Source organism: Falco peregrinus, chromosome 4 (assembly GCF_023634155.1).
Source record: "Falco peregrinus isolate bFalPer1 chromosome 4, bFalPer1.pri, whole genome shotgun sequence".
Taxonomy (NCBI): domain Eukaryota; kingdom Metazoa; phylum Chordata; class Aves; order Falconiformes; family Falconidae; genus Falco; species Falco peregrinus.
This window is the reverse complement of record NC_073724.1, coordinates 114862946-114881566: the sequence shown is the minus strand read 5'-3', so window position 1 is coordinate 114881566 and position 18621 is coordinate 114862946. Positions and strand designations below refer to the sequence as shown.

At 40.3% G+C, this 18621-nt stretch overlaps 1 protein-coding gene across 9 annotated transcripts in view; it reads left to right on the top strand.

The window, feature by feature from the left end:
- DLG2 (discs large MAGUK scaffold protein 2) overlaps positions 1-18621 on the top strand; it is a 1040329-nt gene that overhangs the window by 119575 nt on the left and 902133 nt on the right. For all 9 annotated transcript variants that reach the window (XM_055801296.1, XM_055801300.1, XM_055801304.1 and 6 more), the window contains one exon: positions 3135-3277. In XM_055801296.1, the coding sequence (XP_055657271.1) occupies positions 3135-3277 (143 nt within the window). The remainder of the gene's footprint in view (positions 1-3134; positions 3278-18621) is intronic.

Genomic DNA, 18621 nt, shown 5'->3' with positions numbered 1-18621 from the left:
ACAAATTCAGTTGGACTGAAAATCCAGTGAGATTCACAGACACTTTAAACAAATATGAATTCATTGCTTAACAAAATGTTTGGAATGGTACAGAGATTTGAACAGCTCATCTGAAGGGGGGTCTTGTGCTCGTGGAGTTCGTCAATAGTAATATTACTATTTCTAAATGTAATCTCTACTGGTTTTCATGGAAGGGAGGAAACATACTGCCAAGAACTACTTGGTAGACTTCATTTGTGTAAGACTTTAAGTCTCCTGGTTGAATTCTCTTCCTGTAAGCCCGCAGCAGGAGACAGGTTGTCCTTTGGTCATTTTACATACCAATTACCATGCTCTCACAACTACCTTTTATGACCTTGGCTTCAAGCTTGATTCTACAGCTTCTTGGTCCCATTACCTCCTTCACACCTCTTTTCCCATCCTCAGTAGCATTCAGCCGTTTTCACCTCCTGGTATGATTGCAGCTCTCACATAATGGAGATAGAGCGGGTTTTACTCAGAGCAAATTACAGATCCTATTTTCTGCTAACCTTGATTGACTGCAAGTTGCTGGCTGCCCTTGTTCCATAGAAATGGCAATTTTAGCTTATGGAATAACAAAGCAACCAACTAAGCGAATCGTCTGTGCTTTCTTCTGTAACCGTAGAAGTACACTGAAATGTTCTTCTCCGCACACCAGTGATCATTATTCCAGTGAAAGCAACCCACAGCCTCCTCAGAATAGATAGGGACCTTTACAAAGAGACCAGGGTTTTAATATTTATTTTGCCCGTGTGCACGCACATGCAAATGTGGCTCATATGTTATTTTAAATGAAAACACTAGCGCAAGGCAGTCTTTAAAGTTAGAGTGGAAGAGCTCTTCTGCTCTTCCTTGACTGACTAGTGTCAACCCATTTAATACTCTGATAATGACAGCTATGCCAGCTGAACGCCACTGCCAGAGGGCAATTTTCTAGTTTATTTCTGCAAAGTATTTATCTAGAGATAATTACATATTAACCTGATATGTTTTACTTGCAGTTGTAATACAAATTGACCTGGCATCAAACCATATATTACAAATGTTTGCAATTATACCATGAGCGTTCCAAAAAATTCCCCACATTGAGAAGAGAGAAACTTCCATTCTCATTGCAGCTGTCCTATGGCTTTTAATTTTAAAAGTAGGTCCTAGTTTTAATGGTGGAATTAAATATTCTTAGCAATGTGAAATATAAATTCTTACACATATATCTGTGAAATAGAGATTGGTATCTGCTTCCTATGGATCACAGTTATTAAAATTAAATTTCTGATTATTTTTTTCCCATTGTACATGAGAAATAAGAGTACATAATGAGTTGTAAAGTTCTAAAAAGAGGTAGAAGAAAAGTTCAATTTCAGTTGTCACTAAGGAGGGAAGAGCAGTTCATAGACATCTAGCTGAGACTTAATGCGAGGATGAGCATGGACCCGGTTTGCTACTTTTGACTGGCCTTGGAAAGGTGCAGAAACTCAGGGTGCCTCTCTCTGCTGCCTCCTGCTCCTTCAGTTCTGCCTGTCACTTGCAATCCCGTTCCGTCTCCTCTCGTGTGAGACTGCATGTAACAGTAAAATGCAGATTTACCTCCACGGTGGTTTATTTATTATGGTTAGAACCAATGTCTTCCTCCCAGATCTGGGATCTGACCCTGTATGACAAAATTACCAGCTGCCTCTGAAGTTCAAGCACGACCCCAGTATTTTCCTCGTTGCCAGACAAGCTCTGTGGCTAATATTGCAAGATTTTAATTTATTTTTTTCTTTCTAGTTGAAGAAGCATTCCTGAGGAACATACTCTTATTTTTAGACATGCTGGAGCATCCTGGGGTGTTTGGGCTTGTGATACTGTCGGGTACAGGTTTATCACAGCTTCTGTTCAGAAATGTTGTCTGGTTACCTTGGGACTGCTATTAATTCAATCCAATGTATAGTAACGTGTAAACAGAACATTTCTTCACAAAATAGAGAATAAAACCCACAGTCACAAATGCTTATGGAAGGCATTGTGTAAGTACAATAAGCTTGATTTTTCTCTATAGTTAGTTCACCTGATACCAGAAAGGATTCTCTGTCCCCACCTCTGCCTTTCCAGACACCTACCTGTTAAGGGTCATGCTTTCCCATGTTCTTTATGCCTTAGGCAGCACTCGTTAGAGAACCACTTATTGAAAGCGTGGTCGTTTTTCTAAACAGTCCCAGGGGCGTATCCAGGTAGACGTGATCTTTCTCCCAGAAATGTTTTTCTTTCTTTCTTATCCAGGAGAAAGCCTGTCCATTGTTCTTAATTAAAATAATGCAATGGTTTTTCTTCTTTGGTGAGCCAAATATCTCTGTTAGACAGTGTGTCACTTTGTGTATGTGACCGTCTGAGTAAAAACTTCTTGCTTTAAGGAAGGGAAACACTTCCCCCCCACCCCCCCCCCCCATTTATTATACGCGCAGGTTTCAGTGGAAGTGTTTTCACTGCTGGATCTTTGATTTCCATGGGGTATGAACTGATGTACATGTGATAGAAATATCTGAACAGGATATTAAGACCTGGCTTGTTGCTTACTCTTGGTTGAAACCAAATATTAACTAGCCCCTTCGGAGTGATAACGGGTTGAAATGATGAATCCACAAAGTCTTTCTTCAAGTTCTGAATCCCACTTAAAACAAAATAATTCCCAAATGCACCTGCAGTTGGGGCTGGGAGTGGTGTTGGTGCCTGGGGTGGGTACCTGACAACAAGCTTCTCTTAGGGTATCTTGCATCTGCAAATTTCCAGTTTATCAGTTAAAACAGTCTGTGACTGACTTCTCCCTGTCTAAGGGTCTGTTTTACCTATATTGTTCAGGTGTGCATGTAAAAATTTTCTTTGAATCCCTTATAAATACTATTCCTTCACCTTGAAATTATTTGTAGAGACCTTTTTAAAATGAGAATATACTTCAATAGTCTCATTGACATTTTAGGAAACAAATTTGCTTGTTGGTGCTTTCTGCTAGAAATGTAATACATGCTCATCATTATGATAATGTGTAAGTATATATATTAACCAAAGAAAACCACCAGGGATTCAAAAGCCAGCATGTCAAATAATGTCTTTTACTTGTTCCTTTTTACAAACAGATATTCAAGAATTTTATGAAGTGACACTGTTAAATTCCCAGAAAAGCTATGAGCAAAAAATAGAAGAAGCAAATCAAGTTGCAGAGAAATGGGAGAAGACAACATCTGCTACAGACCATGAAAATCTGCAGAAAAACCAAGAGGTAATTTAACAGATTAAGAAATAAAACATATATATGAGTGAGATGTCTCAAGCCTGAGAAAGGCCACACAGTGATTTATAAGATTGAAAGAATGGCTTTAATTAAGGAATTAGATTAGGATATGGAAGATACATAGTGGTATCCCTCTGACCTTGAGTATGTTGATAACTTCTTCATCCTTTCAGTTGCTGTCTGTCAAAGGGGAAGTAAAAAACCCCTTTCTTTTTCTCCTCCTTGGTGTACTTTACCTGATGCTTGGTGTGATTACCCCCAAAGGAAATCTTATTTCTTCCACTTGCTAATCACCACTGAGATTATTAATACTCCAGCAATTGTATCCTGTGTAAAAAAAATCTCAATAGGGCTTTTCATATTTCATGGGACTGACATTGGGCAGAACTTTTCCATAGCTCGAGTGCACAGAGTTATCAACCAAACCAATCTCTGTGTGAGGAACAGATACAGAGAAGAAAGTTCTATAGATTGGCTTTTCTTCTGTAGCCAGTGGAAAGATTCAAAACCGTTTTCTCACCGCTGGCTCTAATCTGCCTTTGCCTGCCTCCAGATTATTATGAACTAAATTAGCAATCTGAAGTAATTGCCTCCCACCACATTTGTACTTCAAAGACAAAACAAAAATCCACAGAACCAAGCAATGAATTGCTTTGTTCTTAAACACAGAGACAGAAATAAAGTGGGCATAGACTGCAAACTGCAAATATCCAGGCCAAAATCAAAGATGAAGGAACTGTATAAAAAATTTCCATTGTTCTTATGGTAAGAAAGGAATTTCAAGTTTTACATGTTTTTCCAAAGCACTTTCCATAGGCATGACTATTTTACAGAGCTTTCCTCTTAAAAAAAAAAACAAAAACAAAAAAACCAAAAAAAACCAGAAGCAAATTGTAGTTCTATGTGCCATTTTATATGTGATTCTTTAAAACGATAAATCGGAATTGCAGGCAGCTAGAACAAAACTCTCTGAAGACATGAAGAACTTTATTGTAAAAATTAATTAGCAAAAGAAGCTTGCAGAATTAATGAGAACAAGCAGTCTGATTTTGAGTGAAATAAGAACAAATGAGTCTTAACATTAATGTAATATATATATATCATGAATGATTTAACATTTGAGTCTCAGCTTAAAGACACTGCTAGCTAATCTCTGCCTTTCTTTGCACAAAGCTATATGCTTTAAAATGGTGAAAGTGTATTCCAGTGTGTTATCTCTTGAAACACCCGACAAAGACAGCGGATCACAGACACTCTTGTTATTCCAGCCTCCTCAAAGTATCTGACCCTCAACCCCGTCTTCCTTAACCTCGTTGCTGTCTGAGGGGTGTGCTGCTGGACTTGTCTAGGGGGATGTAAACTGCAAATTCTATGCTGAGAAAAATAGAATGTATAGGACTAACTCCAAATTTTGCTTCTTTTATTGAAAATGACGTTCTGATTTCAAGCAAAGCAATAGGAAACTTGGTTAGAAACTGGAATAGCCATTTCAAGCCAGGGTTGGAGTCTGTACCCCTGGCAGTCAGGGTATTGTCATTTTCAAGTTTTCTGTCTATCCATAAATTTCATCAGTGTAATGGCAGCACAGAACGTTTAGTCCCTTTAAAAATCACACCTGCATGTGTTTTAAGGGTCCAACCACAGTCAAAACAGACTGGAAGTATAGGCTTTTGTGGTTTGTTTTTTTATTTTCCTTCCAACAGCACAACAAACTATCAGCAGTTCCGAGTCAGAACTGATTAGCACATGCTGAATGTGCCAGCTGCTGTACAAATCCAATACAGTACTTTGCTTTCTATGAGAAATTGCCTTATGAAAATGTAACTGGATAATCTTATACATCACATAAATTCTTATTCATGGTCTGTTCTGTTCCTTATGGGAAACACTGGTTTTGTACTTTCCTTTTCCATCCTCAATTACACGTCCCAAATTACACTCCCCTCTTCCATGCAGCGTTCTTCTGCAATAAAAGCCCAAGTGTGGTCATTCAGTCCAGAGGCCTTTCATGCCTTTCACTTGACTTGGCTGTCTATATATTGTTTTTCTATATACATTTGTTCTTTTTCTGTATTTTTATTCCACTCTTAATTGTTGATAAAAAAGGAAAGCAGCTTTCTCTATCCAGGTCAAGCATCCTGTGACACCTCCTTTGCATTGATGTATTTGCTTTTCTGAAAGTGTAGACTTTCAGGTAACAGAAAAGTTTTTAGATTGTTGTTTGCAATACAATACAAGTTCGCAATACAGGGGTTGCTGGTCTCTATGCTTTTGCACCTGGCATCTGTGATTACCATAGAGGTTTGTAACAAACTGATGCTGTATCTTACATATTGGGACTGGATCTTCAGCAATTAAGAGGGATGAAAGGGTGGTCACGATCCATCCTATAATCTCCCATCATTCTTGGGGAATGTCTCGAAAGAGAGACATCTCCCAGACTCGGAGACTCTAATTCTGAGTGGCCCTTGCAAAAGCAGGAGAAAAGTCAGGGGAATATGTTAGTTCACCATATGTGCCAGAAACAGTTGCATCCATATTTTTAGCGTGAATGACCCCCCCCACAGCACCCCATGGCTACAAACAACGGAATTAACAAAATGTATTAGGGTTTGCTGCTTTTTCCTTTTTTTTTTTCTTTCCAGTGGTGTTTGTTTTTTTTTTTTTTTTTTTTTTTTTTTTTTTTTTTTTACTTGCAAGCTTTTTGTTAAACTCTGGTAAAACCTGAACTCTGCTGTTCAGGTATTGACCCTGAAGGAGCTCCTGGTCCTCATGAAATTGCTAAATGTTTTGGTATGGCCTATGCCTTCAGACCACATCCTTTTTGAACTGTTAACTCCACTGTTAACAGCTTTGTTGGCTATTCAAATGATAGGTGACATCAATGTTTCCAGATGCAAAATGCAATATTACCTATCATAATTTTATTATTCCATTTCACCCTGTATAGGAACTAAATATTACCTATCATAATTTTATTATTCCATTTCACCCTGTATAGGAACTAAATATATGTGGCAATGTGTCTGGCAGAGAATTAAATATCGTAGACCAAAATAATTTCACTGGGTGAGTGCTAGTGAGTAAGGAAGAAAGGACATATACGATTGATATTTTTTTGGTGTGAATCTATACCTGTTGTTTTCCCTCCTATAAATCCAACTTGACAAAATCAATTTAAATTGGTGGATGGTTTCAGAATGAATGAAACGTTGTTTGAGGCAGGTTCAGTATTCACTAAAAACGTTTACTAGGCTTTACTTGTGAAGGCTCTTACTTGTTTCGTATGTTCATACAGCAAGCAGGGAATGTGGCATGTTGGGTAATAAATTAAGGAAGTGCAACCTGTTAGTTATGGTCTAAGAAGTCAAGAATACAGTCCTGAGGAAGACCTAAAAATTCTTGTTGTCCATTCTCTTGCCCTAGGGCAGGTCAACTGTTTGATCAGTTCCTGACATGTTTGTCTAATCTGTTCTTTTAAACCTCCCACGGTGGAGAGTCAACGACTTCTCCAGGTAACTTATTTCCTCACCGATAGAAAGTCTTTCCTGATGACAAACTGGAGTTTCTCTAACTGCAATTAGAACCCATTAGTTTTTATCCAATTCACAGTAGGCATGGAGAACAATTTATTCAGGGCTGTTCCATAAAGCACTTAAACATATGTTTAACTAATCATATATAATAACAGGAGCTTCTAAGTTCTCTGCTTTTCTTTCCTCCAGTCTTTTAAAATGACCTTTGTGACCTGATTTTCCTCAGCAGTGTTGTGATTTTAGCTAACATGCCCATGTAGCAACAAATGCTGGGTCCTAATGAAAAATCGGGTCTTATGGGAAAGAAAATATTTAGTTGGCTCAGACTCTTCTCAAAGGAGCTGTTAGAGTTATGAAATATTTTATTTTCCAAAACAAAGAGCAGTGTGGGCACTGTGGAAGGCAATGGGTCTTGACAGCACAGGCATTATATATGTCTCTGTATCTCCATGTATATATAAAAAGATCCTGGAAACTACTCTGCAAGATTTGTATATTAATGAAAATGCTAACTCAGGATTTGGGAACTGCAGGTTTTAATTCCTTGCTGTTCTGGGTACTTCCTGAAGGGCTGTATGTGAGGTTTGAGAGAAGGACTTAAGAACTTAGTCACAAAAGGGAACTGGTAATTACAGTGTTTGAGGCATCTCACCATGTCCAGGTATCAGTTAAGGACCATATCCTGTGGTGCACCGCATGGTGGGAAGAAAAGAAGGTTTTAAAAAAAAATTAAAAAATTAAGCTCCACAAAACCCAGGACACACCTATAAACTAACAAGTAAAGAATTCAAAAAATGGGGCAAGGTGTTATTCCCTTAAATCTGCTTCATTACGACACTGATACTTTATCCTAATTGACGTTCAGAATCATGATCTCTTTTTTGTAAATAAGACCATAGCTAGACTCCTCTTGCGATGTGTGTAAAGGCACTGTTGATACGTTTTTCCTTATGAAGAAGCTGTTTGGCTGGAACTTTTTCCAGGGATGTAGAAATCCATATTCATCTCCCTTCTTGAGCAGAGCTGGTAGTGCTTCTGTTCTCACCCATGAGAGTGTACTATGCATTATGCCAGCTGGTATTTTGCTTTATCTTGTTGGAGTGTTGCCAATTTATATGGAATAATTAAATATTCATTAGGACAGAGTGCTGACACATGACTCTATAGCCTAGAGTTTATAATTATTACTGCTCTGATGAGTATTAAAGTTACAGCATGTTTTGTCATCTTCAGCATACTCAAGGGTGGAATCCTCCATCCCCACCAGGTACCCAAACATCAGTGTTGAAGAGTCATAGATGCAAAGTCCTTCTCCCTGTTAGCTCTTCTCCATCTCCCCATTGTCACCACCACATATATTCAAATTGAAGTGGGATAATTTAACAGAAAAGATTAAGAAACTCACTCCACATGCCTAGTATGTGAGGCACTGTCACAGGGCCCATACGTTTGTCTCTCTCAAACTGCATTTAGGGCATGCGGGATGCTGGGTTCAGCAGGAGGGTTGGTGGAACATATGGGAGGAAGTGTGTTTGGAGATCACCTAACTGAGCAGGCTGTGAAGGTGTGCCAGGAACACGTAGTTTGTGGATGCTGAGAGTGCTTAGACATTGAGCTGATTGATATGGCGCAGCCAAGCTTGTTTTGGGAACAAACAAATGCCAGGTAGCTACCCTTGAGGACACGGCTGTGGAGAGCTGACACTACAACCATAACGTGCCTCCTGAGTTCTGAGGATCTCGCTACTTTTAAGCTGAGTCACTTCAAGTTGCAGTAATAAAGCATCTGCATTGGCTTAAACTAAACAACAATTGCCTTGCATATGTACCCTGGTATCTGGCTTCTAGCAGGGGCCAGGAGCAGATGCTACAGGAAGAGTAAGAAAAGGGCAAGCCTGTATAATGGGCGCTTCAGCTGTTTTGCAAGTCTAATCTTAATTTGTTTGGACTAGAAGCACAGAAAGCACTCAGTGCAGGGAAACTCAGCATTACCTTATTTTATAAACATTCAGCATGCTATTCACCGCAGCTAGCGTACTGGCTGGGGAAGTGCCCGATCTGCTGCTGAAAATCATGAAGACAGCGTTTCTTTGTGATTTTGCCTCCTCCAAAGAGCTTCATTACTACTTTGGACTAAGCTTTATAAGACCAGCATTCACAGCTTGAAAGTGTTTTCTTAAAATTAGGGCTCTTAAATTGTCCCTGCTGGATAGAGAAGACCGATTTCACTCCTAGGAAATGTGAGATAGGGATTCAGCTGGAAGCTGTTTAAATTCAGGTTTTCCACTGTTGAAGGAGTGCTCTTGCCCTACCCAGTTCCAGGTAAGGCTGGGGAAAGGTGTTGTCCGTCTCTGCTGTCAAACCTTTGCAATTGTGCAGCAGTTAGTGGGTGACTGGGGACTGAGAGGCGGGTGTGCAGGTCTGAGCCTGGCTCCTCAGCTTAGCAAATGGTCACTTGCCTGGGAAAAAGTATTTTTCTCTCCAAGGACTCTCTGCATTGCGTTAAACAGTCACTAGGTAAAGGATGCCTCTCGCTTAAATGTGCAGATAGACAGAATTAAAACTGTGAGATGCTCAGAAAATACAATAATGAAGAACATAAAAGTACCTAGATGGAGGTATCCATCTGGTAAAACAAAAATTGAATTGCTCTTTAGCTATGACAATATTAACACTGCTTGAAGCTACAGGCTTGTGCTCAGCTCCAGAAGCTCATTAGAAGACATAAATTTACCCTTGTTTCAACCTCTGTTTTCATTAGTTTGGTCTCCAGTGCTACTTATTTCTGGTCAGCAATGTTTTGACCTTTATTCAGATGGAAAATTGAGGTGAAGGAACACTGCTGTTGCTCTTGTATATAAATCTGGTAGCTGAAGGTCTGCTTGTCCCTTTATCATCATAGCATGAAAAGACTATTTACTTATAGGGCATACGGTGCAGATACTTCCAGCATATTGAACAAGAATCATTTGCAATTACTGTGCAAGTCTGGTCATCACACACCGATCTCACGTGCGCAATCTCCATTCAGCACAGTGTGATATTATCATTGCTTTGAGATGGTCCCCAAAGATTCCAGTTCTCCATTTAATTCCTGTTGTTCCATGCATTTCTTGTGCTAGAGGCTCATTTTGCCAAGACAGTCAATTGCGGCATGCAAAATGAATCCTATTTCTGCTTGCTTCAGGAATGCCTGCTATCCTTATACCCAGCTGTTATAAACATTGTAATTGCTTCTCTGTCCTTTAAGTGCTGGCTTGTTAAAAGTTCCAGTAGTAAACCTCTTACTTAAAAGTCTTCTGCCTGGAGCAATTATCAAACTGTTAATCTGTTTCACACTAACAGATTGTCTAAAAAAATGTGGACCTGCAAGACCCTTCTAGATGTGCCTCTAAAAATTCAGTTTCTTCTATGGATTTTTTGTGTTCTTTGTTTATAACTGGGTACAGCTTAATTTGTATGGTTTGGTTTACCCCCAGGAGCCAAATATGATTCTGTTTAAGTGATTATACTTAATATGCAAGAGTCAACCATAATGCTGTATTAGAAGTGTTCAAAACATTCAGTTTTATGTGTCTGTTTCTCCACTAGATTTAGCTCCTACAGTATACATTTATCTGATCAAATGCAGTTTGTGTCTGTGGGTTGATTTTGTACCAGAGCCAATTCCCATGTAATTCTGTTTGGCACTAAGTTCTCCTTCAGGAAGGCAGCAGTCTTTTTAAGGGGTACTGTATAAGTGACATCCTGGTTTATGTTTTGCTAGTTGTGTTCCTTCAGCGCCAAGGATGTGTAGCAACCATAACTAGATCATTGTTTAACAGCAATGCTGAAGCTTGGCTGAATGTTTTTTTGTTAATATAAATTACCTTTGCAGTTGTATTTTTTTATGCATTAATAAGGTTTTACTTGCAGAGATTATTTTATATGCTTGCCTCCTCAAATGGTTTAACTAACTAGAAATGGGTAACTGCAAAGTCACTGTGTTATTAAAAACCTTATTTATAACTAACTGCAGCTATGGGTCTCTATTTATAAATTTGTTATTTGTTCTGTAGCTTGTCAATAACTCGAGTGCCAGCACGTCTGTTAAATATCGCTTCAGAGCTGCTTCTGAGTGTGTTTTTATGTGGTCAGGCCAATGTCTTTGTTCTAAACCAAGAACAGTGTCATCCTGTGGACAGAAATGCTCCAGAATGTCGTGTTCTGCCCCTAGTAACCTGAATCCCTACAGGAGAGTTTTCCGATGGAGTCGTGACACAGAGCAGGGCAGCATGCATGTCACGCCGCTCTCTAAACAGAAAATCTCTGTCCTGCTGGGCAAGTCTTGGAACTAGACATTGTTCTTCGAACTCCACGCAGACACAAGGAGATGGCAAAAGATGTGCTCCTAGGAAAAGCCTTTTCCTTTGTTGCCTCTCACTCTTATTTTAACATCACCCTCATGTTGCTGTGCCTTGCATGGGAGTTTAGAGGGCTTACTGGTCTGATAATTCCTTTCTGACAGAGATATTTGATTTAATTGAACAATTGTTTGTTTAGCTTAACAATTATTTTCTATTGACGTTGGTGGGAGGGGGAACAGAACTGGGATCTCAGCATTAAACAAACTAAACCAGATCAGCAGTGATGGAAGAGTCACATCCACCACAGCAGGTTTATTTGTTTTTATTTTTTCTTTTTAACGTTCCTATAATATGCCTGTCAAACAACCTCTAGGCAGTTTTCTGATCTGGGATTTGTTATTACATCTGCAAAGGATTGGGAGCAGGCCAGAGCAGCTGCTAGGGTCCAGAAACAATAATTTACCCCAATAAAAATGTGCCTGAATATTAACCAGTATACAGAATTAGCCAAACTTTTAATTAAGCAATGGGTCTCTATTGTGGTAAGCACTGAGGTCAGACTATTGTGTAAATTCCACTTCTGTGTACCAAGGTCAAAAATGATATTTTCATAGTATCTTTAGCTACTAGATCTACCACTTAACAAAAAGCTTTGCAATTTTAACATATTTTCTAAAATAATTTTTCTGAAACATGATAGGTTTTAACAAGGGCATATCAGAGTAATCTGAAAAAATACCTATGTAAAAATATCAGAATGTGCCAACAGGCTTCTACCACAAGCCAGCAGTTCCTCTGAAGTGTGTGTGATATAATTCATTGTTTCTAATATGATTTTGAGAAGTTATATGTGAACCACCTACCAAAACAAATACATCAACTCATAAAAATATAGTTCTTTGCCCTATAAAACTGTGAGGGTTCTGTAAAATTGATATTCAGGGATGAAAGTACTCTAGTTAACTTTCACTCTAAAAATATTTCAGAGCAATTTGTCTCACTCACACGTTTATTAACTCTGATCATTCACTAATCTGAGCAGCTAAGCAGGAGAATTCACTGCCCTCCATGTGCAAAGGACACAGGTCTCTGTAGAGAGGTCTAAGAGCCCATTATATATTTCTGCAGTCTACCAATACTTCTTTATTAAAATGCTTCTTAAATAGTTTCCAAGAATAAAGAAAGATATCACCCCAAGACTTCTGGATCGTATAAAGATCACCCTGGGAGTGATTTCTTGGATAGGTGCATATATCTTTGCTCGCTGAGATAAATATATATGAAAGAGAAAATATCATCCCTGCTTTGCTTGGTTTTTTTTTTTATAAACTGGGACAAGTACTTGCAGGTTTTAACAAATAGTAAATACAATCCCAAATGTAACAACCTGGGAAGTTAAAGGGAAGCTGTCAACTTGAAAATATCCTTTCTCTCCACATTTTTAACGTATAATATAGTTACAAATTTTCTATGACTAGAACCACAGGACTATGCATTTTCAGCTTGTACATTTTACACACTTGACTGTGCTTAACTATCACCCCTACCACTGTGCTTAACTATCACCCGTACCACTTTAATGTGTCACAAGTTACAGTGAAAACTGTTCCTGGTTTAGAGATGAGTCAATTTACTGCTTATTTGCCATTGTAATATTTAGGTTGATCATGAACAAAGCATTTCTCTAGACCTTTGTGGGCTGTGAAGGAGTGAATTTCACCCTTGGCCATTCTCCTCCTCCTTGAAAAGAGCCTTCAGGAACGTGTTTCTTTTTCCATGTAATCTTGATCTATTTACCCATCCAAGTATAGGGATCACTTCCTGGGCTGGTTTCTCTAACCATGTTTTCCTTGCTGTTGGAAGCCTCTGTTGCCTTCCACCTTTCCACCGTATCAACACCACTCCATTTGTCTTTCTTTTAAGGTCTGTCATGGCCTGTCTTCTCTCTGCAGGTCTACTTCTGTACCTCTCTAGCGACTGACCTCCACGTCTCCGTCCTCACCTCTTCGTGACATATATTCAGTGAGGAGCTTTCATGGTGTTGGCACCTCCAGTGTGCAGAAGCTTTTCAGAAAGAGCTGTGAGACTATCTCATTTCATCCTTAAAATTGTCTTTTGTCCCAGAAGAGGTGGTTGCAGTCATAACAATCATTCCTGGTAATGCCGTTCTCTTCCTGTTGATCAATATTGCCCCACAGCTTGCTCACATTTCTCCAGTTTCTGTTGTCTTGAACAGAAATGGACAGTTTGATGGAGCAGAAGCCCCCTGCAGCAGCACAAAGGAGGTGGAAAGTGTGGCTGTGTATCTGCAGCCTTGTGTCTCTGCAAGGTGCTTATTCCCTCCACACTCAGAAAACTAGTTTAACGTATGAGTTCTGAAACTGAATTTTTAATACAGCTTCAAATAGCTCATGTTTAAAAAATGTCATGTTAGCTGAATCTCACGCTTTCATCAGCCTGCGTAGACCTACACGATGCTGATGGGGGAAAATGGTTGAACCCGCTAATGGCTCCCTGTGCCTGGGAATGATTGCAGCATTCGAGCCGTTGCTTTGGCTGATACGTATGGCTGCTTCTGCTTTTTTGTCAGCACGTCAGCCTTGTGACTATATAGTTATAGCCCTGGTAGTGGTGTCCAGTTCACTGTTGCAGCTGCATAAATTGCTTGGCTGAAAGGACTGACCAAAGCGATGAAGGTTTCCCAGACCCTCCAGTGCTTTGCAGATGTGTAGGGGAGCCTATCTGGCTTGTTGAAATGCTGTGCTCTGTCACTGTATATTTTTTTTTTTAGCTCAGCACTTTCAGGTAGTCAAGGTATCTCTTTCTGAGAAGAGAAAAGGCAAACAGGTGCTGTGCAAGCTGGTAAAAAAATATACAATTAGGACTAACAGATGTAGCGGATCTGAAGTCCGCTTTCTCAGCAGAAAGCTTTTGAAACTCCAGTGGAAACAGCGATCGGTTACTTTTAAATTGTTATTGTTTTAATGAACCACTACAACAAGTTTGATCTGTATGTTTTGGAATTTAATTACAGTGAGAAGGACTGAAAGGAACCGCTGAGAGATTTCAGGTCACTTGTTACGTCAGACTGGTGTCTTCTCTCACACATTTTTTTAGTGGTGTAGTTTGTAGAAAACCAGAGGCAACAAAACAGACAGTTTTGTCTCTTCCCAAGGAGTAGGAAGATTCATAACGGACATATGCCTCCACTTACATAATCGCTAGTCTTTTTTTGAGTTATCTTGTACTTTTTTGACAGTAAATGTTTCCAGGGTACCCATCGGTATCTTTGCTAGGTCAGCAGCAAGCCTGTAACAAGAGTTTCCAGTATTCAGGATGCTGGCTGTGCTGTTGCCTGATGCAGTCCATCTTCTGCAGTTATCTGTGTACATCTTAATGCTGTTTCTTAACTCAGTACAACTTTTATTTCTTAGCTTCCTTGCTTTTGTTCCCACCTGGGGAATGTGCCTGACACACACGCACACGTCTTTGCACCCACAGTGGGCACTTCTGTTACTTTTGAGGATTAGAATTGTCATTTATTGCTCTTCACTTACAAATTGTGATGATAGTCTTACCCTTGAACAAGGACCACAGACCTCTTTTATATCGTGGCTCTGCTCTATGGAGAGCCATCACGGAGAGCAGAGGACTGATCGGATGTCCTTGCTCAGTGCTGAGCAGGGTGTTCATATCGTAGTGAACTCGGAAAACCAAGAGACTCTGTGTCCAGCTTCACAGTGCTTTGTTGCAGCCCAGCCAAAAGACGGGGGAGGCTTGGTTTGGCTTTGTGCCTTGTGATCAGGTAGTTGGTCACAAATCTGTGGAAGATTCCTAGTTAACCATAGCTAAGAAAACAAGCATTGCGATGTTTCCAAACTGTAAAATTACATCGCTGTTTGCAGGTATTTGTCTTAATAGTAGAAACCGCATTTTTGCCGGTAGCCCTTAAAAATGCAATGTTAAAACTGGTCATTTCTTACAGGGGCACCGCTTGTGAACCCTGTTTTACTAATTACTGCACAAAAAGTGTCAAGAAGATGATCTTGCTTAACTTCAGCTTTTTAAGCTAGTGAAACGCCAGTCTGACGTTTAGTTTTTAAGCTAGTGAGATGTAGAGTTGTCCTGATAGTAAAAAAGCAATAGCTTGCGAACAATGAGCTACTGTTATGGTTTAACACGGCAGGTAGCTGAACACCACACAGCCACTTGCTCCCTCCCTCCAACAGTGGGATGGGGGAGAGAACTGGGAAAGAAGAAGAATTTGAGGATTGAATTAAAGCCAGTTTAATGGAAAGGAAGATAATGATTCTAATTCTTTTATATATACAAACTAAGTGGTGCACAGTGCAACTGCTCACCACAGCTGACTGATACCCAGCCGGTTCCCAAGCAGTAGCCCCTGGTCAGCTTTTTGCCTCCTTTATGTACTGAGCCTGACATTGTATGGTATAGAACATCCCTTTGGCCAGTTTGGGTCAGCTGTCCCTGCTGTGTCCCCTTCCACCTTCTTGTGCCCCCTCCGGCCCCTTTGCTGATGGGGTGGGGTGAGGAGCTGAAAACTTCTTGACTTAGTGTAAACACTGCTTAGTAATAACTAAAACATCCGTCTGTTATCAACAGTATTCTCATCCTAAATCCAAAACACAGCACTGTACCAGCTACTAGGGAGAAAATTTATGCTATCCCAGCCAAAACCAGGACAGCTCCATATATAGAATATCACACAGTGGTGTGCTGTTGACATTAACAAACACCGATGTTTTTATGAGGCTTCTGAATACAACCTGAATTGGAATTTGAGACCTTGCTAATGAGAAGTGAGCTTGTAGAGTAGCTAGTACGTAAAGGCGATCCGGGATGTTTCAAGCAAATATTCATCAACAATGAAAATATTTTCAGATATTTTTGATTAAGTTTTCCATCTGGCATTCCTCCAAGCCTGTAGGTACTTCTCTACCTGAGCCAGCCACCTTGATGTTAGATACATCCCAACAAAAAGGAGAAGGAATTATCTAAACTGCCTAGACACATTCCAAATGCATAAAGCTGCAGACAGCTTTAGTGTGAGGTGTTGCAGAGTCAGAAACTGTTTTCAAGAGACTGGATTTATCGCCTCATCCAGGCTCCCCTTCTGATCGTGTGAACTGCACCCTGGTGTCAGTGGACTGTGACAAGGGCACTGTTTTTCATGTAAAGGACTATCAGCTTCAGCTGGCACTGCTGGAGGTTTCCTGGTCTTTGTAGGAATCAGACAGGCTGTGTAAGGTAGTATGCGTGGAGGGAGCATTACATGGACTAGGACACTTCCCTCCCACCACCCTTGACGTTGCCTGGTACATGAGGCATTTGCTCCTTTTCTCACGATGCAGTTGACACTGATGTTTGTTTAATGGAGTTACAGCTGCCCTCACATTTCTGTGCTTCTAGAACTGCGAGCTCGCAGAAGCCGAAATCCCTGTGTGGTCCATAATGGTTTAACAGCCTTGGTCAGTGGTTGGTGTTGATAGTTGGAGTCCTCATATGAAAGCAGCGGTTTCTGCCATCTCTCCATTAGGCAGTGGCAGGTTATTACCCAGCATGTAGCTCACGGCAGTTGTCACAGAGGAAATTGTCTGGTAGCTCTGTGGAACCCCAGCCTTCTTCAAAGTGTTTAGGGAATGTTTGTTTTCCCTTGCACTTCACATCGTTGTCTGTTTGTTGATATTTAGGGAGCGTGATGACATATTCTGCATTTTAATGACCTGAGTCATTCTACTTGACTTACCTTTTGAGTCCTTTTCCTTTTACATATATCAGGGCAAAGCATTTTGTAATGCTCTATAGGAGGGAAGCTGAATGAAGGGAGGTGGCACTGTGTTTTGCCGAAGGTTTTGTTTAGCCACAGTATTTTTGCGTGTCAGCACGAGTACATAGGGTTGTGCGGCTCAGCAGCCATGCCTTAGCAAGGCAGCCTGCCGCTGTAATGACAGCCACTGCTTACTTCCCCTCCCTGTGGCTATAGCTGAAACAAATACTCTGCTATACCAAGGTTTAGGATGCTTGAAGCAAAACTATGTTGAGAAGAAAAAGTCATTACAATATTCTCCCGGGTTTTGATTTTGTGGTTTTCCTGGTTTTGTCTTTTTTTTAGTTCAGGCTTTATATCCTCGCATTAGTGTAAAACACCTTTGGTCTTCCTGGGTATCGCTTTATGACATATCAGTACTGTACTTGAAATAGGACTGGTTTTATTACTGCTATTGAGTAAATTCACCATTTCTGGCAAGAATGGGCACAAAGTTGAATCTCAAGTGAAATGTGGTAGTTTGCTCCTCTGTGATATCTGTAAATAGCAAGAGACAGCGTGGGTCAGTGGTGGAGACAGGAGGCTGGATTCTGTTCTTGGATTTGCTATGGACCTGCAGTGCATCATGAAATAAATCAATTCAGTCACGTTATCTGAGTGACTTCTTATTAAGTGTGTTTCCTACAAGGTTATCATGTGGTACCTAGCACCATTGGGTGTTTCTCCTCTTTGGAGTTGTTATGATTCTATTTTTTTTTTTTTTTAATTTACCCTAACACATTACGTGTCATTTTTATAATGAGGAATAGTACGATCAGGAACAAAAAGAGTTACGATGCTTGTCACAGTAAAAATACAGTGCTAGAGCTTGTCCTAAACTGTGTGGTAACACACATGTACGCTCATGTTCTCCTGAGAATGATGAGGGATACAGTCCTCTGAAAGCCATCGTCATAGCCCTCCTGACTGAAGAGGCTATTATAGTTAGTAGTAAATGAAGAGCTGCCCCCAAAGGCCAAGACAGTCCACAGGAGCCATTGCACTAGTTCTTTTCCATCAAAACCTCTAACCTTATATTCATAAATGCGCTATTCTTTAATCTGAGGTCACTCTATGCCGGCTGTATGGAACAGTGGTTACCAAGCAGTTCCTCATCTTGCATCTTAATATAATTATTATGAATTAATACGGTCTCTCTCATTACAGTTGTTACAGGGAGCCAGACCAATATGCAACGTTGCCAGTTGAGTAACTGCAATTTAATTGAAATAGGGTTTCGGTTTGTGGCAGTGCAGAGCTGGGAAGGGTGAACAGGCAACAGCAGGCTCCGCTGAGTTGCCCAGCTAGCTGGAGGTGGGGGGAGAAAGGCCACCCTCATCCTCTCTGCTCCTCCCGTCATGACACCATTTGATGGTCTTGATTTGTAAAAAAGGTTTAGGCCAGCTCCTTGGAGACCCCAAGATTTTAGGAATCAGTTCTGCTCCTGGATAAATTCAAAGTCAAGCTCATTGTGTGCTACAACAGTGTGTATGAAATGTGGGAACTGCTCTGTAATATCCTCCTGGCCTAGAGAGCACTGCAGTCGTTTAATGTTTTGCATCTCCACAGCTATGTTTGCTGCCACTGCTGCCTCAAATCGACTATAGCTATGCACCTTTCTGAA